The sequence below is a fragment of the Cydia amplana genome, chromosome 20, assembly GCF_948474715.1.
Source record: "Cydia amplana chromosome 20, ilCydAmpl1.1, whole genome shotgun sequence".
Classification (NCBI taxonomy): Eukaryota; Metazoa; Arthropoda; class Insecta; order Lepidoptera; family Tortricidae; genus Cydia; species Cydia amplana.
In genome coordinates this window covers 2,751,549-2,773,952 of record NC_086088.1, presented here as the reverse complement: position 1 = coordinate 2,773,952, position 22,404 = coordinate 2,751,549, and the positions used below count along the sequence as shown (strand labels likewise).

Below are 22,404 nucleotides of genomic sequence, written 5' to 3'. Positions count from 1 at the left end.
GTTAGCTTAGACGGACTCTACAATGGTATCGATTAATAAATATAAGTTATATGTACACATTTCGATTCCATTAGCGCAATTTGGAACATAGGTATCTGGCTGCTTTTAAAACATGTCTTAAAAACTTTAAGTAGTATAATGTAATATGTACTATATTATGTTTTTTTTATGATCGGCGGTGAAAACCTTCCTTTTATTATCCGATTCAATAATAATAAATGGTTTAATGGGATTTGCTTTTCTTAACATATTTTGAAAGTTCTTATATTCTCTAAATTAGACTTAAACCAACATGTTGCATATATATTATTACTCGTCTCTCAAAGCTCTATATCTTGATACCCTACTCGATAGGTTTGCAAGATATTTTTTTCTTAAGGTTGCGTAATATGGCGTATTAAGTCCGCCATATTGATTTTGTAATGACGTCACATAGCCTATGTCACCCGGGATGACGTAAGGATTCTAATGATATATCATACATCTAAATCGGTTAAGGCATTCTGAAGTTATCGTGGAATAAAGAAACTCACATAAATACTTAAATATATACATACAAACATGAACGCTGAAAAAACAATACAGTCTTTTTGTTTGGGCAGTCGTGTAAAAACGCAAGTAAAGCACTTTCTTACAAAAACGCACTCTAAAGTGTGTGTAAATGTAATGGCCTGAGTGGACGCTCGAAGCGGAGCGATCGGCGGGGCGTGCAGCGTGGCGGCGGGCTCACAAGTAATTTGAGCAGCGTGCACTAAGGCCACTACTATACGCTTGGTAAGTACGGCTACCATCAGTTTGGCAGTTGGCACTGAAATAAACGCCGTCGAGAACGTAATTTACTTTCTGTACATATCGCTCGTACTCGCATATAAGTGCAAACGAGATGTATCGAAAGTAAATTACGTTCTCGATAGCGTAAATGTCAGTTTTGACACTGTCAGTGACTCATGGTACGGGCTCAGCTCTCAAAGGCGACTCCGGATGCTCTAACTAAAAGTTCGCCAGATGATGTCAGCCTGTCAGTTAAACAGTCACCTTTTGACAGTTCCGAACAACTGACAGGCTGATAATCGTCCGGCGAACTGGTAATCTGTGGGCCCCTTTACATCATTTACGTGGAACGATCTTGGCTCTCGAAAACACAAACAACATGCTTTGTAAACTACAACATCGATTCAGACATACCAACAAATCTTTGATTTTTATCTGGTAATAAGTGTTGCCACTTGCAGTTAAAATAATCCCGTATTTTGTATAGTACAATTTTACACAGATCTACCTAAAAATATTTCCTTATTTGTGTTGTGTAGTGTGTTGTAAGTAGTAAGTTACCTAAAGGTTCAAAATAGCGAAAATAAAATTTACCCTCCCATATAAAATGGACTAGCCTAAATGTATGAGGGCCATTTTATTTAAAGTTGTCCCCTACACTTTTTTTTAAATTTGTGAATTTCTATGTTATTTCTGCTCTATCACGAGCTCTTTCTAACCTAATAGGAGAAAAAAAGTGTCCCAAGGTTTTTATTTCCATTTCGTTACCATTTTTCATAGACTTTGTATGGCGGTCACGGAATGGAATGATCGAAAAATGTATGGACATTTTGGGACACTTTTTTTCTCCTATTAGGATCAAAAGAACTCGTGATTCTGAGTAGAAATAACTTTAAAAATCCCAAATTAAAAAAAAAAATGTAGGGGACAACTTTAAATAAAATGGCCCAGGCAGGCGGTTACTACCGACTAGACTCGCCTTCATAGCCAAGTATTTAAAAACGTACTTAATATAAAACAGCCACGTAATATGTACACACTACACATAGATACTGTAGCCTTACCACGAGTATGACAGTTGACACTGACCTGATACTGACATATTCGCTGGCGTCTGCGTAACTTACTTTCTACGCATCTCGCTCCTACTCGCAATATATATTAGTGCGAGCGAGATGTATAGAAAGTAAAGTTACGCAGACGTTAGCGAATATGTATCTTTATTGCACATAACTCAAAACACAAATTTATGGCACAGGATAGGCAGTACAAATACGAACTTATCCCTCTAAGGGATTTCTTCCAGTTGACCTTTGAGTAGATGTCAGTGTCCAACTGGTAGTGGCTAGGAAAGTACCTACAAGCTGTTTTTTTAGCCGGTTCGATTCCTGGGTGAGGGAAGCGTATTTTTTAAATTCTTTGAATGCAGTTTTGTTTCTTTTCAAAAATAAAGGAATATTTATTTTAAGTGCTTATTTGATTTTTTGAAGTGAAAACTTCTTTAGCGGCGCTGGGCACTTTTTGGGGTGGGGAAAAAATGATAAACTCGAGACAGCGTAAGGGCCGTAAGGCGATCACGTGACCGTAAGGTTTAGATGGCCACTCATTTAGATGGCATTTAAATCAATAAAGAAAAACTCAATGGCATAATATAATTCAATAAAGCTACATCTTGATGAAATCGCTAATAAAAGTGAACTGTACTACTTAACTGTAGTACTGGTGAATAAAACTCAAAATATCATGACATTCATGACCAAATAAATATATTTAGATGCGAGGTCTGCAAGGTAACTTTACAATTTCTATTCGAATTTTAAACAATTAACGCTACAAATTTAAGCTCACTGGCCAGCAATTTCCGAACTAAAGTTTTTTAATAGAAAGGAGGATGGGTCAATAAAATTATACGTAGTGCTGCAGACATTTTGGACTAGTAATTGAGTTTTCACTTCTGTCGGCACTCCCGGAGTGCAACCCGTTGTTTTTTATTTTTTGCTACGTTTTCGACCGTGGGTCTCCGTTTTAGCTTGGGCAAAAATGCTTTCGTATGTCCGAATACGAGAGTATTCTCCTCTGCTGGGCTATAACCGCGAAAATCGAAGTGCGCAAATTGCGGGCATCTTTCTCTGTCATTCTAATTACGCCTTTATTGGAGTAAAAGAGAAAGATCCCGCAATTTGCGAATTTCGGTTTTCGCGGTAGGCCCCCTGGGGCCCGTTTCTCAAAAGCTTGTAACTTGTAATAAGTCCCTTTCTAATAAAATAACAGCTGTCAAAAAGTGACATCCGCTTGTATTACAAGTTTTTGAGAAACGGACCCCTGGGACTTGTACGCGTGTCGTGAACTGGTCGCATTTCCTAACCAATTCTTGTAAAAAAGATTAAGGTGGTTAGTCTGACGTTTAGTTTTTTGTAAAAAAATGATAATGGCGGAAATCGCTATAGAAGACTCAAGCACCAGTGTAGAGACTAAGTGTGGCACTTACGAAAACTGTCATTACTACAACTTAACGTGGTGTTTTTACACTTTTAAGCTAACCGCGAGGTCTACAACTCACAGAGATCTTTGTCTCACACTAGCACTAGCACCCAAGAGAAAAGGATGAGTATATAGTTTTTTTGGTTCTTATTTACTGACAAATCGGTTTGACCAACTATAGTTTTAAAGTATCGCAAAGAACAAAAAAATAAACAACTTTAACATAAAAACAATGGCAACACTGAAGTGAGCCATATAAATACGTGGAACGACAACCGAGAGCCAGTTGAGCGAAGATCAGTGTCAAATAGGTAAAGTTAGACCGAGAAAAGTCTGCAGCGATTTTGATAGCCCACGCAGTGCAAGTGTCATTTTAAACGTCAACCTTCTATGTATTTATGACGTGTAAATAACATTTGCACTGCGTGGGCTATCAAAATCGCTGCAGACTTTTCTTGGTGTAACTATACATAATTCAATTTTTTTTAAACAGTTATGGCCTGGATGCGAGTTCTTTAAGCCAAATTCAATCATAATCATGTGGCGTTTATTATTTTGGTAAGTGTTCATTACTATCATTTATTTATCTTAGCTCTGTGAGTTGTAGACCTAGCGAACTCCCATAGCTTAAAAAGTCATTCTGAAAAATGTCCAAAAACGGAATCTATAATAGGTAGTTATTTACGATACAAGTGCGAAAAATAGGAATATTTAAACACGACCGAAGGGTTTTCAATAGATTTTGCGATCGTTGTATTTACTCAGCTCGTCAAAAAAAAATTGCTATGTGGTACTTATAGATACACTACCTGTTTAAAAAGAGTTAAACTAGCGACCCGCTACGCTACCCGCTTTAACTAATTATAGTAATTATACATAAATAAACCTTCCTCTTGAATCACTCTATCTATTAAAAAACCCGGCCAAGTGCGAGTCGGACTCGCGTTCCAAGGGTTCCGTACATTAAGTCCGACTCACGCTTGACTGCACATTTCTAATAGGTTTTCCTGTTATCTATAGGTAAAGAACTATTTTGTGTATTTTTTTCAAAATTTTAGACCTATTAGTTTCGGAGATAAGGGGGGGAATGGTAATTTTTTGCCTATGTTCTTAAATAACTGCTAAACAATTAATCCTAAAATTATAAAAAAATATATTTGAGATCCTTAGAATGAGCTCTTTCATTTGATATGTAACACGATATAGTTTGAAAAACTTTTTTTTTACCGTACTATGACAAACACACGTACTTATACCAAACAGCAGTCGTCCGCATTTCGTAAAACAGATTACTTACGTTACCGTGTATATACATATATACTTGAGTCTGCACTTTTTGATAGAAACCACTCGGAATTGTTTAAAACCAAAGGAGAAGTATGTAAAACTAATAGTAGGTCTAAAAATCACAGCTAGCCATACCAAATACCAAATTAGCTATGTGCAGAAAGGGGCCATACTACCAATGTATTATAATTACAAATAAACTCCCTGACAGTATAAAACAGGAACCGTGCGACAAACAGTTTAAAAATACGCTTAAAAAGCTTCTTCTAGAAAAAGCATACTATACAATAGACGAATTTTTAAATGACCAAACACTGGAATAATGCTATGCTATGTACTTAATTATTGTAAGCATTTATCGACATTCATGCACTCTATAAAACGACTTAATAATTAATTAATGTGACCATAAGTATTGCTTATTGTTTGAATCTATTTATAAATTAACCTGGACATCTAAATTTAATATTCATTAGCATGAGAATTTTATTATTAGTGTACCGCACAAACTTTGTTCGCAGTACACTTATGGGATCACATCGGTCTTGCAAATCAGTTAAATGTGTTTTTCTCAGAAACCGTTTGACGTAGATAGCTAAAATTTGGAACAGTTATAGCAAGTACCAGCACTAACATTACTAATAAGTAAGTCAAAACCGCTTACTTATTATTTTAGGGGAAAATTTGGGGGTTGAAGGGGGTCAGCTGAAAATATTTTTTATTTGTAAGAATCGTGTCGGGTACCGTTGGAAAGCTTCCAAAAAATTGAGCCGATGGACTGATATTGACTTCATTTTAGAGTGCAGTGGTTTCGCTAAAAAATGCATTTAAAGTTGCAAGTTTTCATACAAAAAATTTCACCTCTGTCCTGGCGATTTTCGCGAAAACTATATCTAACAGGCAGCTGACCAGTCAATACCCAACTAAAACAGTCATGGAGAGGGCGGGAAAATTATCAGCTAAACTTTATCTTTATTCGTTTTTCAACTGCAGCCTGATCTTTGGTTGCTTAGGGTTAAGGTTACTAGCTAACACTGGTCATTTCATATAAGGATGTAGTTTTAGCGAGAAAGATCCTTACTTCCAACTTTGGAGTTTACAATTTATGACTTATGTGCTTGACACAAAGTTTAATTCGTCTTGCTTACTCTTGTGGGATATTCATTTTTTTCTTAATAGCCTACTATAAGTATGAGTGAGAAAAAGATCTACAAAATACAACCTTGTTAAAATGCTAATAAGTTTAAATTTCGAACGAGCTTTGCAACCAAAAGTCTATCTCAATGTGCCCAGTAAGAATCATATTTATTATTGGAGTATATCTGTAAAAAATTTAATTAAGAATTCCGTTCTTCACTGTCGTTGTGTTTTGTTTTTTCACAATAAAGCACATAGAGTTAGTAAGGCGTATAGTATAGAGATAACAAAGTCAACTAATACCTTTGAACGAGCAATTCTTGTATATTTATATATTTCGGGGATCTCGGAAACGGCTCTAACGATTTAGATGAAATTTGCTATATGGGGGTTTTAGGGGCGAAAAATCGATCTAGCTAAGTTTTATCTCTGGGAAAATGCGCATTTTTGAGTTTTTATATGTTTTCCGAGCAAAGCTCGGTCTCCCAGATATTAACCTATTAATGCGGTTTAATATTGCATTAGAAGTACATTATAAAAACTGAATTACAAAAACTCGTACTGAATCCAGTATCAATTGGACGTAGTTTAGCGAAAAGGATTCATCCATACCATAAAATGTCATTTTAATTAATTCTGCTTACACTCTCACTTTGTTAGCTTAGACGAACTATGCATTTTTAACAGCTCTATATAATATTTAAGTCTATGTATTTATGGTATGGAACTAGCACAGAAACAAAATCAAATCAAAATAATAAGTTCTTTTGTCTATCTTGATGTAGTATAAATTCAATATATGCGATATAATCCGTTTTAATAGTTTTATTTCATGAGTAACTATCGCGGTAACCGAAGACAATATTAAACGTAGAAGCTAAAAAACCGGCCAAGAGCATGGTCATGCTCAGTGTATCAAAAAATGTGTACTTATCTAAAAACAGTCAAACAATCTCTGTAAAATATAACGATGCGTGCGGTACACTAAATGCCACGAGCTATGACTCGGGCTTGGCCAAATTTTTTTTTACTACTTTCATAAAAGGAGTGACATTATTTAATACTGTATAAACGTCGATAAAATATAAAATTATGAATACAGATTTTATTGCTATTGCTATTGATATAAGATGCCTACCATCCTCGGGAAATGAATTAGAGATTCACTAGATGTGAAATAGTAAAGATATGTGACGTTCTACGGCAAAAGGTACCTTATGGCGGCTGGCGCTTACGCTATTATTAACGCCACTCCAATATTCAGCCGGGGCAATGGTACCTTTTGCTGTGGAACGTCACATATCTTTACTATTTCATATCTAGTGAATCTCTAAATCGTTTCCCGAATCGCGCAGTCTGTATGTGGTATATATCTCTCTCTCATCTCTTATAGCTCTCAAACGGATACACCGAATCGATACGGTTTTTAGGTGAAAGCGAGTCCTTACGGTGGTTTTTAGCAGGGATGTTGCAAATATCCGCATCCGCATCCGCATCCGCAACCGCGGAACTTCCGCATTATTTTCAACATCCGCATCTGCATCCGCATCCGCATAAAATCGATGCGGATTTAATGCGGATGCGGATGTGGAACAGGTCGGTACAGGAACGTCTTAGCATCGGCGTAAGTGCTAGACTGCTAGATAATTTAGTCATTAGCCAATAAACCTATTAGAAATTAGCAGTCAAGCGTGAGTCGGACTTAATGTACGCAACCCTTGGAACGCTAGTCCGACTCGCATTTGGCCGGTTTTTTGAAATAAAAATTTCTAAAATGTAATATTTGACGTTTATTATGTACCTATCTTGACATCCGCATCCGCATCCGCGGATGTCAAAAAATCAGCATCCACAACATCCCTGGTTTTTAGCTATGTTTGGTAATTTTATATGTTATTAAAAAAACCCCATGCAACAGTCGCAACTACACCATTTTAGAAGTACTCCAGCCGGGGTCCCGTTATTTCCCATAAAGTTTTAAGTCATAATGTATTGTTTGTTATATTATCATTAGTCATAAAACTCAAACCGCTAACATTTCAGGATTTTCGTTAGGTTATCCTATAGATAGGTTAGGTTAGGTTAGGTTTGTTTTATGGCAATCCTGAAAAGTGACGCGGTTCTGAACCAAATGAATTATGACTAACGAAAATGCGGGCAAACAATATAGACCCACTTCGGCCACACTATGACACAGAATAAATAATAGTACTAGGTACACAAGACTCACTCTCTAACAAAACGCGTCTGTTACGATCAGCACAGATATGGCCGCTAGGTGGCGACAGCGCCACGCGCGACATAGATTAGTTAAGTTTATTTATTTCATAATGATAAATTACAGTATAAATTATTCTTGCGCTAATCTATATGAATTTACATTATGGTCGTCAATAATTTAGCATGCAAACGTATAATTATAAAATGTCAACAATGATAATCAAAAAACAATACAAATTAATAACACTAACAATTTATAAGTTAAGTTCAGAAATTACAGAATAAATAAATAACGGAATACATGTCAAACAAAATATGTATTGTAGGTATCTCATAATTATCTTCATACATATAATAGGGATGATCACACATGTTGAATTTTATAACAAAATTTAGTAAAATAGATAGCAAACGAGCATTTTATCACAATAATGTGGATATTAAAATAAAATATTGAAAAATTACAAAAATACAGGACCTGAAAGTTTCAAAATTTAAGTTTTTTTAAACTTCCAAAAACGATAAAAGTAAGGGTACCATTCGATTCCTTACATTTCATCAAAAAAAATATTGTATAGCAACTATATATACATAAACGCAATATTTCACCGACAAAAGCGCAATTTTCTTGTTTTGTCCATACTACAAGATGGGCGATGACGTCACGGCCCTTGGCCGTTTTGTATAGGGCGTTTCGCGAGTGAAGTGCGACTGTCGGCCTTTGACTACAATTTCTGACCTTTGTGTTACTTTAATGCAATGGGTCCCATATAGACATTTGATCCTAAAAACAAACCCGATCGATTGAGACCATAAAAAAATTTTTGTCATGTAGCCTATTTTAATTTATAAATGAACAATGATTTAATAACAATGTTGTAATTATGTAATTAGGTTCTGTCTCGCGCTGTCTCGGGCTTATTGGATAGACTGGAAACCGTATGAAAAAGAGCACGCGCCCCACTACTTCGATCGGATCAATTTTACTAAGAAATATCATGGCACGTTTTATGAAGTAAGAACTTTAGTGTAAGGCCTGAGTGGACGCTCGAAGCGGAGCGTTCGGCGGGGCGTGTAGCGTGGCGTCGGGCTCTCAAGTGATTTGAGCAGCGTGCACTAAGGCCGCTGCTATGAGTTTGCATTTGTTTAACATGCACGCCGCACGCCCCGCCCCGCTGCACGCCCAACTCGAGCGTCCACTCAGGCCTTACACTTAGGCTTTCTTTCTATCGAACTTTAGTCTAACCGCCTAAATCCCAGAAACTTTATATTACCTCTCGCGTCGAATAATATGTCATAGGAACGACAGTTCATTTTTACAAGCTTTTACTTAATATTTTACCAGAGCACATCATTAAGAATATTTATATTTTAATAAGTAATGACATTTTCTGTACTATGTAATTTTTCCATTACACAATTTTTTCAAATTTTTTATGATTATATTATAATATTTTTTTGCTACTGACTTGTAAACTAATTATAACGTTTTAATATTGAATACTGACGAACTACGAGTAACGACGAGTTTGGTGAGGTGTATTGCCTCACCAACCAAGCGCATTGTATTGTATTGAATAATTAAACTTTCAGTGGACAAAACCAATAATGAAACCAAAAAGGCCCCCAGACCTGACGCCGGATTGGAAGATTGATGAAATCCCCCCAGAGCCATATTCGCAGAGCTTTTACCAAGAATTTGAGAGACCATATAAACTGCAGCCGTTCGCCATGAGCGCTGCATTTTGGGACGCGTCAGCTAACAACTTCGTAAGTACTATGCCTGCACCAAAAAAGGCCCGGTTCTACCGGCGTACTAACTTCAAATTTTCATACTTTCAAAAGGTTTAAAAGGTTCTAATTTTACGTCCTTGTCCACTAGATACAATAGACAAAACTACAAATTCATATTATTCTGATTAATTTTAAGTAGTTTTATTTTATGTGGGACCGGCAAGAAACTCTATATTGGGATACCCTCTTACAATTTAGGAGGGATTTAAATCTTCTCGGGTCAGAGGTGTAGGTTTAGAGCCGGCGTAGCTTTATCGCGTATTTATCTTTACTTGAAAATAGTTGTAATGTAGAACTAACCTTTTGCATATATAACTGGCCTTAAAATGTATAGTTTATGATGGTTCATTATTTTGTATGTCGGTAGTTTTACAGTGATAGTTTCTTCCTCAGTCACCCGTTGATATTAATCCGTTTTAGCAGTTTTATTTCATATTGAATTGATATGTCACAGTTTGAAATTGTTTGAACAACGCTAGCAACATTTAAATATTTTGAATGAAAAATAAAAATATAACATATATATTTATAAATATACTGAACTATGCTATTTAGTTTCCTTAATCGTAGGTAGGTACGAGTATGTCGAAGTTAACGAAACCATTAATATATCCAGAGGGAAAAATGGGGACTACGTTTGTATGGAGAAGGGGCCGTCCCCTGTCCTCTTAAGCTGTACCGTAATAAGGCCCATCAATGGTCTGTCCATACTGATATAGAGAAATATAGTAAGACAAGAGTGCTCATTCCATACATCAGTTTGGTTGGTGCTCACTCCATTCATCACTTGACAATAGATGTAAGACCGACCGGAAAGTCTAATGCTCAACAACATAAGACTTTCCGGTCGGTGCTACATCTATTATCAAGTTGTAATACTGATAATTCCGCTACTCGATGCTAGATGTCGACTATGAAAATAATAGTCTTTTTGGTACTAAAACAGATGTATGGAGTGAGCAATTAATCTATGTATTTTTTTCTCTATGACCATAATAAGGCCCATCAATGGTCTGTTCATACTGATTAAAAAAGTGTACTGTTTCAGGACCACCCCCAACTCCTGGGTTGTTACTGTTGTACTGTGTACAAAAAAGTGGTCCCACTCGCCGGCTGTGCTGTCCTTACGACTCGGCACATTCTGACTACGGCCACGTCCACAGAACTCGTTCTTAAAGAAGTTGATGAGGTAATATAATTTTTGAGATTTTTTTTGCCATGCCTAGTGCGGGATTCACAGCCACGTTGCTGCCTTTGTTAGGTTACCTTTTACTTTAAATATTTAATTTTTTTTTCGGGTTGGGCCATAATCTTTTATACAGTCTTCAACGCTTGTCGAAGCAACAATTAAATGTCGTTTAAAAAGGGCTTATTACGATTTGGGCAACTAAAATATTAAACATAAACTTTCTTTGGGCATATAATAATACAGTGTGTAATTCCAATACGGGTGATTATATTTAAACGGTAGTTAGCATAGGACCTAAGAAGTATATTGAGATAAATTTTGCTTAGAAATACAATGAAAATTTTGAACCATACAAAATAATTCGGCCCGCAATGTAATACACCACACAAGCTTTTTAAAGTAACTGTCAACGCTTGTTGGCAGTCACTACAAAAAGCTCGTATTTCGTAATGTCCTCGGTAAATAAAAAAAATACGGGGTTATAAACGAAGTGTAACCTAAAAGAAACTTTTTAATTCATGATAAGACGGATAAATTCTGTCTGGTATAATTGGACGGCGTTACGGGTCAGTTTCTGAACGCGATTTTTTTTTGTGTCCGAGATGAAAATCGGAAGATAGCTTCAGATAATATTATGTATCATTTTTTTTTTCATAAAGAAGTCACACTTCCACACCGAGGTCAACATGAATTCACTGATTAATTTGTTTTTAGGGTACACTTAAAAATATGTATTTCAAGGCTAAAATTACTACTTCCGTTTCCTGTCCGGAATCTGTTTTTAAGTATACTGAAAATTCCTACTAAAAACTGTACATTAGTATCACTTATTGAATGTTTAATCCTTAAACTAGATAATAATTATTATCACTGAGCATATAAAACATTAACTTCTTTGTGACAAATAACTCGTGATCGACGTTTAAGACGAAACAGGAGCTGAGATTTAAATATTTTAGGTAAATATACCAGTCTCGCTAACGGAAGCAGCTCCTAAAACCAGTGCTATAAGGACAAGGCGAAAAATCCTGCGTAAAATTCTCAAAAATCGAGGTCTCGTACTCGACTGTTCCCTCCTCCAAAGCTTAAGCAATCGTAACCAAATATGGAAATCTAAATAATTATGAAATTATCTGTGTCGGACCGTTTTGCTTTTTTGGCTAATTGATATCAGTTTTGAATACCACGCCTCTCATTGCGGCATAGTCAATAGGGAATATTACGCGAAAGTCTGCGTAGGGGGCGCCACATCAACAACAAGTAAACAATCTAAGGGTCTACCGCAAACGAGAGAGTCGACATTTTGTTATCTAACATCTCTATCACTCTTGCATATTCGAGCGAAACTTGTCAAAAAACAGTTTAAGGTACAGTATGTATAAGTTACTCTATGGTATACTTAAGTCACTAATGCTGCACTCTGGCGGCAAAACATTGCAGTAAGTACTCCCTATTAGGCCATTTTGGCCATTTTTGAAGGGCTCTAGCGCCTTAAAAAACAAAAATATCAAAAAAAGCAAAACGGTCCGACACATATATTGACAATATTATATAATCTGTGTTGAAAAAATCATTGCTCTAGCTTCAAAATCCACGGAGGAAACAGTCGAGTACGTTTGTATGGAGAAATGACCACTCCTGTTGGCTCTTAAATTTTGTCCCAGATCTAGAGTAATTTTTTGTCAATCAACATCACATGTGAAGCCTTGATTTGTAATGCACTTCCGTTTTCTTGTTCTGTCATGTGTCTTCTAAGTCTAAGGCCTGAGTGGACGCTCGAGTTGGGCGTGCATGTTAATCAAATGCAAGCGTATAGGGGCGGCCTTAGTGCACGCTGTTCAAATTACTTGTGAGCCCGACGCCACGCTGCACGCCCCGCCGAACGCACCGCTTCGAGCGTCCACTCAGGCCTTACACTAATGTATATATTTTAAATATATTTTCGTTAACGAACAAGCTAACTAGTAGTTTGACATATCCCGTTTCTATCTTAGTATTGAGGATAGAATAGAACTTCTGTAATATGCGAATTAGACTCTACACCTTAGTCAAAATATGTGGCTAATATTTAGTATTTTCACCTTACGCCCATGTGACGGTAGCGAAAAGGTGTAGAGTTTGTGAAGTTAGGGCTTGTAGAGTTAGAAGCTTGGCTCTACTAGAGATCTGATAACTTTTTGATAGTGCGAGCCTTTATGGTTTCGTCTTGGCAACATTTTATATGAAAATGTTTTTGGTGGGATACCTACTTACTAATAGCCCCCGTTTGGCCTGTTTTGACAGAATGGTAACTACGAAACTCTATACTGAACATGGCCCGACATGCTCTTGGTGGGTTTTTATTTTATCAGAATTTGTAATATCTTAATAATTATCTTTATTTTATACAGGAAAGAGAGAATCTGGAAAATTATCTCGGTGCCTGGTACGATGTATCCTATTACCTTTCAAACAACAGCATCTATATGACACCTGCAAGGATTCATTATCATCCTAAAGTAAGTTATTATAATAATCTTTAAAAGAAAAAAACCGACTTCTCTAACTACTATCATCAGAACTCAAGCTTGACAAAAATGTGGCTTAAAAACTTAACATGATTAACAAACATAACGAAGAGGACAAATCACCAAACGTGAACTATGCGTTTTTGAAGAGTTCCGTTCTGATCATCATCAGCAGTTCCACTTCCTCAAATGTCTTATTTTTGAATGTATATGGTTGATTTGTTGATAAAAACGCAAAAATCACTATATGTATGCCTTTAAGATTTGAGGAGTTCCCTCGATTCCTCACGAAATTCCATCATCAGAACTGGGTTTTGAAAAAAACGGGTCCAATCTGTATGCATGTACATACGCACGCGCGTAGTTAAGTATAGGTATTGCAGTCCCGCCCAAGATTCCGGCGGTCAGTGGTACAGTGCGAGCGAGTCAGCGATATAGTTATGCACGTATTTATTGCACGTGCAATTGAGATCCCATCAAAAACATTACATGTAAAAAGTGCAAGTCTCGCAACGCTTCTACTACAAAAAAGTTTTGAGATGTAATGTGAAACCAAGTCGGTTATTTTAATCAGTGCCAGGGGGTGTTAAAACCGTATCAATAAGGTATCTTTAATTTGTACGTATTAATGATATTGTGCGCAGAGCGATGGTGTCGGCTAACCTGCCGTGCGTGTTAGAATCCCAGGGTCTTAGTCGGACGGACGGGAAGAGGCCAGACGGTCTCACTCTTGTTCCTTGGGCTAAAGGTCGGAGTCTGTTGTGGGATGCTACATGTGTGAGCACCTTTGCCGCATCGCATCTTGCACAGACAATACGTGCGGCTGGGGGGGCTGCGGAGAACGCCGCGAGACAGAAACATGCCAAGTACTCAAACTTGAAGCCGGTTTACGATTTTGTCCCTCTCGCTGTTGAGTCGGCTGGTCCTTAGTGTTCCGAGGCGAAGGTTTTTGTGAGGGACCTGGGAAAACGCTTGCGGGATAGGGGTTGCGATCCTAGGTCTAGTTCGTACCTGGTCCAGCGTATATCGTTGGCTATTCAGCGCGGGAACGCCGCTGGTATTTTGAGGACGTTTGTGCCGGGTACTTACCGGATTAGGATATAGGTTTATGGCTTATTATTATGTATTTTGTATTACCAATTTCCTTTAAAATTTGACGATGCGTGTTGCGGATGACATATGTGAAAATATACATTTTATTTTGACGAAACCTGAGGTGGATGAGCTATCTGTATGATAACGAAGCCTGCGCTGTGGATTTGAAGGTAGCTGCGCTGCGCTGTGGATCTGTGGATATGCCAGTGTCGCGTTCTAGAGCGTTCTAACCTACTAGATGTCCCGTTAGGTATGGGAAATTATAAATGAGTACGCAGAAGAACGGTACAAATTATTTATTTCCACAACTAGCCCAGATGGTAAAAACCGGCCAAGTGCGAGTCGGACTCACGCACGGAGGGTTCCGCACCATCAACAAAAAATAGAGCACAAAAGCACAACACAAGCACAAGCAAAAAAACAAGCAAAAAAACGGTCACCTATCCAAGTACTGACCCCGCCCGACGTTGCTTAACTTCGGTCAAAAATCACGTTTGTTGTATGGGAGCCCCACTTAAATCTTTATTTTATTCTGTTTTTAGTATTTGTTATTATAACGGCAACAGAAATACATCATCTGTGAAAATTTCAACTGTCTAGCTATCACGGTGCGTGAGATACAGCCTGGTGACAGACGGACGGACGGACGGACGGACGGACAACGGAGTCTTAGTAATAGGGTCCCGTTTTTACCCTTTGGGTACGGAACCCTAAAAACGGGTAAAATGACGTGGTTCGTGCTAATACTCTTAAAGAATCGGATTCCGCTAATCATTTGCAGCCGAAGTACTCCCCTGACGATGCCGAGGTGGTAGGCGCCGTTTTTCTGGTCGGCGCCGAGTTCAGCGCAGCTCGGAACTGCGTGGCGCTGAGTCGGGGAAAGGGCTAGAAGCACGCCAGTTAGCAAAACGGCAAGCGGGCGGCAAGCAGGAACCCAATGAAAGTCACTCTGGGCTTTGGAGCATACAAATTTAACATACTTTTAGGGTTCCGTACCTCAAAGCTTTCTGTGAAAAATTACATTTAAAATAAATACAATAATAATTAATAATACAAATGTTGATACAAGCTTTTATCGCTGAGTGTACTTTTCTTTCCACAGGCAACTAATTTTCATCCAGACAATTCTAAAAACCCCAAACAAAATTGGGTTGCGTTGTTTTATCAGTTATCACAGAGTTTCAATGGCCACCTCCTGTCTCCATCATCAGATCAGCTCGATGGTACCATAATATTTCATTGTCATTCAACTTACATAATTAATAATTATATGTATGAAAATTTTCAGCTTCATTGAAAACCGAGAAGTGGGACAAATTAACTTGAAACATTTGATTACAGACAACGGGACATTTTGAATAAGTCTTTCATTTCATTTTTGTACAAGCTTTTATCGCTGACTTTTCTTTCCACAGGCAACTAATATACTCGTCGAGACAAATCTAAAAACTCCAAACACAATTAGGTTGCGTTGTTTTATCACAGAGTTCCTATGGCCACCTCTTACACATGACATATGTCCGCCCTGTGGTTTTATGTTAATTCATATTGTTTCAGTATATAATGCCAGAAAATGTAAATGCCTCACATCCAATCCCGGGAGTCTTTGATTTGGCAGTATGGGCGTCAACATATCCATTTTTTCGCTTCAAAGATTATTATGCTGATATGCGGCACACCTACATATGCAACAGAGCGGGATCATATTGGTACTTATATTCTCCACAAAAAAAATATCTTTCATTTTCTGGATTTATCTACGTTTAATAGATTAAAATGAGTTCAAACGGCTGTCGCTAGCATTAAAGTGCGATGGGCTCCGCCGCTGCGGATGAGCCGGCCTGCCACCTCCGCGTGACGAAGCACAGTCTAGTGACCGTAGCGCGATAGTCTTCAGAAGTGACCCGCACTCCTCCGAATTTCGTCCACCTAACGAGCTAACGAACGCCAGGAGCTTCTTTCATCCGAAATCGGCCACCATTCCATTAACATAACATAGCGGTCCCATTTCAGTTTGGTAATTACCGTGACCCACCCGGATGTCGTCATTCCTCGCTTGATCTTGCAGCTTGATGCTGCCGAGCATGGCACGCTCCATGTCTCTCTAATGGTACATTTACACGCTTGGCAAATCTCGACAAGCTTCCACAAACACAAGCGTGTGAACGGGGTTGTTTGGCTTGGCTTGCGTGAGCTTGTCGCGATCCGGGCTAGTGTCGGTTTTTGGAGACAGATCAAAGGGAGCTTGCGGCAAGCGCTTGCGACGTATTTACACGTTGGCGCGTGTTTAGTGTTTACTTAGAGCAATTGCCGACACAACTTCAACGTCCACGTCTGCCATGCTTGCTTGTCCGGAACACAGTAACGCACTCGCAAGCATGTAAATGGCATCCAAGCGTTTGTAAAGGCTTGAAGCTTGTAGACGCTTGCCAAGCCTCGGCAAGCGTGTAAACGTACCAGTTATCTTAGGTCAGTTTTAACCTCATACTATTCTTGTGCAGGCTACAATTCGGATCTCCGACGCTTGGATCTGTAAAACAGCCTGTCGCCATTATAGTGGGATTCCAGTTTATATTATGGTACAAAAGAAAACCCAGCCCTTTTTACAAATATGCGGTGAAAACACAGAAGTACACGGGTAAATGTCCAAAGGTAAGCTTCATTCGATTCTATCACTTTCTTGTCCATAACCATAAAGAAAAAACCTGCCAAGTGCGAGTCGGGCTCGCGCACGGAGGGTTCCGCACCATCAACAAAAAATACTTAGAGCAAAACAAGCAAAAAAACCGGCCAAGTGCGAGTCGGACTCGTGCACGGAGGGTTCCGCATAGTGATGTGCCGTTACCGTAAATTACGAGAACAGAGAGAATCGTCGGGTAACTTTCGCGGTAACGTTCTCCGTACGGGTAATTATCGAGAAAGTGGTCTAAGTTTAAATTTTTTTAAACTTTTTTTTACAGAATTGATTCTTATTTAGGTAATACAATCTGTATAGAAATTTTCAAAATAATCTGGCAAGAGGAACTAGTTTATTACCAAAATTACCGTAAATTACCGCCGTAAATTACGGGCAATCTTCCCCGCGAATGTTCTCGGGTAATTTTTCTAAGAGAAATTTTAACTTTTATCAATGAATTCAATGATGTATGTAATTAGATGTTAGAGATTAAATACACAATAATATTACATTATTTTACTAATGTTTAATAAGTTTCATTTGATGTGCGAATTAAGTGTTTTTAATGAAAGTAGGTTGAATCAAACTTGCATAACGAAAAATAAAGTGTGTTCTTTATTATTTTAGCTTAAATGTATAAAATTCATCTCATAGTTATGACAGTGATTTTAAATACCTAATTCAAAATGTTGTGTAACCTAAAAAAACATATCTTATACCTTTAAACGAGCAATTCTTATATATTTATTTATATATATTTCGGGGATCTCGGAAACGGTTCTAACGATTTCGATGAAATTTGCTATATGGGGGTTTTCAGGGGCGAAAAATCGATCTAGCTAGATCTTATTTCTGGGAAAACGCTGATTTTTGAGCTTTTATATGTTTTCCGAGCAAAGCTGCTCGGTCTCCCAGATATTATATTTCAATGTCATATGTAAGCAAGCATTGATGTGTAAGGTAAAGTTTGATTTGCAATGACTTCCATTACAACAAGTGTGTTTTAAGATACAATTTTATTACGTCGCGTGTTTATTTTAAGTTAAGTAGGCTGTTATATTGTAAACAGGTAAACGCTTATCAGCTGAGTTTGCAATGTACCCAGTTACCGCAGTAAAAATAAAACACGTGGAAAGTGCATTTTTGTACTGTGTGGGTACTAACGGATTAAAATAGTTCCTGATGGCCCTCAAGATCCTGCATTTATAGCGCTCGACTTTTCTATGTCCTGTTACTTGTCTCGATAGCGCAATGAGCACGTAAGAGGATCTTTCAGAGTGGTCCTTTATTTATGACAAACTAAAAGAAGGCTTAGGATGGTCCGGTCCGGCCACATGAAACGTTTGATAGTTTGCCAGTTAAACATCCCTACAAAACACGAAGTCCTCACAGTCTGCAGCCATTCATGCCCTTCAGGGCATGCTAAACCTTCCATCGCTTCACCTACACATACAGCAAGAGGCCATCCCCCTCAGCGGACATCCCGAAACAGACAGTGAGTCGGACTCTGGTACCTTCTCAGAAGACCTGAACGTGTCCATTACCACCGCTAGGAGCCCATAACTCATATTCCAAGCTGAGTGCATGGGCATCATCAATGCGGCGGCTGCCATCACTGCAAGGAGGGTAGTAGGATCCTCCATCCACATGCTATCCGACAGTAGAGCACTCTTAATCGCCCTGAGCCATATAATTACATCAAACCGCATTAGGTGCGGAGGCGATTGGCCCGGAAACGATTCTCCCGATCCACTTTAGCAAGGTACGCTCACTGCTGCTAGAACGTACAAAGAAACAGCACACTGGCTAAACCAGGCTGGAGGCCGAAAGGCCATGCCTGGTATCAATGAAAGACTCACGAAGTCGCTCTTTCAGGATCCAGCAGGAGGAAGGGTGACCATTCCTCTTGAGGGGTTGGGTTGGCTGGACTAGCCCCCACCCCCCGTCATGAAAAAAAGGCGCCCGTCGTCGAGTTACGGAAATCTGCCCGTGCTACAATACAATACAATATCCTCACAACATTCCTGGGAAGACGAAGACCTCCCGGCACATGGTAGTTCAATATCAAGAGGGAGATGAAAGCCCAGAACCTAAACCCTATGGTAACATTGGTAACCCAGAATAAAGCGGTTTGTCTCCGCCGCCGTACATATAAGCCCAGATAGAGGTGGGACTAATATAAGGAGAAATAAGACTAGAAATTATTATACCAATCAACCACATGTCAGATAACATAAAAATAATAATAACACAGAATAATAATAATGTAAAAAACATTTAAATACTTTAAAACCACAAAACTTGTAAGCAAAATTCAATCCTAATTTAATATACTTCATGGGTAAGTTACCGTAAATTCTCGGTAATTTACGGTAATTTTCACTAATGAGAATTACGGTAAGTGCGTAATTTCTCGGCGGCACATCACTAGTTCCGCACCATCAACAAAAAATACTTAGAGCAAAACAAGCAAAAAAACCGGCCAAGTGCGAGTCGGACTCGTGCACGGAGGGTTCCGCACCATCAACAAAAAATAGAGCAAAACAAGCAAAAAATCGGTCACCTATCCAAGTACTGACCCCGCCCGACGTTGCTTAACTTCGGTCAAAAATCACGTTTGTTGTATGGGAGGCCCACTTAAATCTTTATTTTATTCTGTTTTTAGTATTTGTTGTTATAGCGGCAACAGAAATATATCATCTGTGAAAATTTCAACTGTGAGTGATAGCTAGTATCACGGTTCGTGAGATACAGCCTGGTGACAGACGGACGGACGGACGGACGAAAAATACATAATTATATTGCTCACTTCATACATCAGTTTTGGTACCAAAAAGACTATTGTTTCATAGTCTACATCTAGCATCGAGTAGCGGAACTATCAGTACTGCTCTAAATAATAGTATTTTTGGTACCAAAACTGATGTATGGAGTGAGCACTCTTGTCTTACTATATTTCTCTATGCCATAACCTAGCGTAGAATTTACATCTCATATGTCATCCCTCCAGAGATATAATACACATAATTATATTTTAACTGTTGTGAAACACACCCAACTTTTCAGTACAAAAATCGGTTAAGAGCATGTCGGGCCATGCTCAGTGTAGGGTTTCGTAGTTACCATTCTATCAGAACAAGCCGAACGGGGGCTGTTAGTAAGTATCATGTAGGTACTACATTACAAGCGTTAGGGACTAACATAAGGGAGTAGCTTCTGGGAAGCTTTGCATGTCTTTTTTACTAAGAAGAGTTTTTTTTCAATAGGTAACTTAAAAATGGCTGGACCGATCATGTTTGCTATAGTTTTCATTAAAAGTATTCAGTAAGCTTTTGTTTCACGGTTTTTTTCATTATTTTTGGACCACGGGTCCAAAAAATATGACAAAATCGTAAAGTACCTAACAGCTTAATAAATATTGATCATGAAAATGATAGCGAACATGATCGGTCCAGCCGTTTTTGAGTTATTGCAAAATTATTTATAAAAAAAACTTAGCTTCTTTGTAAAAAAATACCAAATTCCCTATGCTTGTAATGTACATGATACATATTATTAATAGCCTCCGTTTAGCCTATTCTGGCAGAATAGTATAGCTTGTCGATTCATAAGAGACCCCGACGGCGAATCCTTTGTCTATTGTTAAGAGCCAACAGGAGTGGTCATTTCTCCATACAAACGTACTCGACTGTTTCCTCCGTGGGTTTTGAAGCTAGAGCAATGATTTTTTCAACACAGATTAATATTGTCAATATCTGTATCGGACCGTTTTGATTTTTTTGATATTTTTGTTTTTTAAGCCGCTAGAGCCCTTCAAAAATGGCCAAAATGGCCTAATTGACTATGCCGCAATGAGAGGCGTGCTATTCAAAACTGGCATTGATCAATTAGTCAAAAAAGCAAAACGGTCCGACACAGATAATGTCATAATCATTTAGATTTCCAAATTTGGTTACGATTGGTTAAGTTTTGGAGGAGGAAACAGTCGAGTACGAAACCTCGATTTTTGATATTTTTACGCAGGATTTTTCGCCTTGTCCTTATCGCACTAGTGTTAGGAGCCGCTTCCGTTAGCGAGACGGGTATATTTACCTAAAATATTTAAATCTTAGCTCCTGTTGGCTCTTAAGTAAAACCGCACGTGCTACTTACCTGCAAAAAAGGGTCCTATTTATTCTAATTGGCACCTGAGCGCAGGCTAGTCCAACGCTCAAAAAACCTGTTTAGGTGCGCTCTCCGATAACGCGCCTTTGTTACGCATCTCGATGACACATTTTAGACTGGTTCTGTAGCGTTCGACTCGCAGGCACTCAGTAACCGTAGTACCTGAGTGCCGGCGAGTCAAATGGACCACACACAGCCTAGAAAAATATTTTTCCATTAGTTCATTTTGAACCTTATTGCAATCTCCATAGAGTGGTAATTCTATAACCGGTAAAAACGGCCCAACCATTTTTTAGGCAGGTAGAAGCACCTGCGGTTTTACTTAACAATAGACAAAGGATAAGCCGTTCGGGGTCTGTTAGGAATCGACAAACTATAACTACGGAACCCTACACTGAGCATGGCCTGACACACGACATGCTGAAGCCGATTTTTTAACGAGTGGTTATATTATTTCCAGACCGAATGGGGGTGGTTCTTCTGCGTATGGGGCAGATGGGCAGGGCTAGGGCTGGACAGTGGTGCCGCCCTCCACAGGGCAACACAAGGGCAATCTTGGCTCTACGACGGGCTCCTCGGTTTGAACGCTTTCTCCATGGACCTGAGGGCCAAAGAGCTCACCCATTACTTCACTCCAGTGGAAAACCACGCCGTCTTGTCCTGGCTTTATGACGCATATATGGGCAGAGTGGATTACCGCTGGCTGGATGGTCGTTTTGAAAACACGGAATGGCAGGCACCGGTGCCGAAAAAAGGAATCAAAATCGAATGGAAGTACGACTCGGTCACTGCAAAGTGGTGGAGCCCTGGGTTCGAGCCTCCGATATTTTATAAAAAATAACCTTCTGGTCGACCCTGGACTCTGGTCGGTCTGGACTTACACAAGTTACACATACGTGTATAAAAAGCTATTCTGAAACCCCCCGTTCACATTAATGCTTTTTATTTTAATACAGCAGAAAAAGCTTTTAATAAAGCACAAAAGGCTTTTAAGAAAGCAGAAATCTGGCCAAAAGCGTTGCTACGCTTTTGGCAACTACTATTGAATCCGGGAGTCGATTGTATACTTTTGGGCCCAATAT

General features: G+C 38.6%; 1 protein-coding gene across 1 annotated transcript; it reads left to right on the top strand.

Moving 5' to 3' along the window:
• Nucleotides 1–9,504: 9,504 nt before the first annotated feature.
• Nucleotides 9,505–22,163, top strand: LOC134657699 (uncharacterized). The gene is made up of 6 exons (XM_063513262.1): nt 9,505–9,698; nt 10,726–10,879; nt 13,270–13,377; nt 16,039–16,190; nt 16,956–17,133; nt 21,783–22,163. Exons 1-6 carry the CDS (start codon nt 9,505–9,507, stop codon nt 22,161–22,163), a joined length of 1,167 nt encoding a protein of 388 aa, XP_063369332.1.
• Nucleotides 22,164–22,404: the final 241 nt, after the last annotated feature.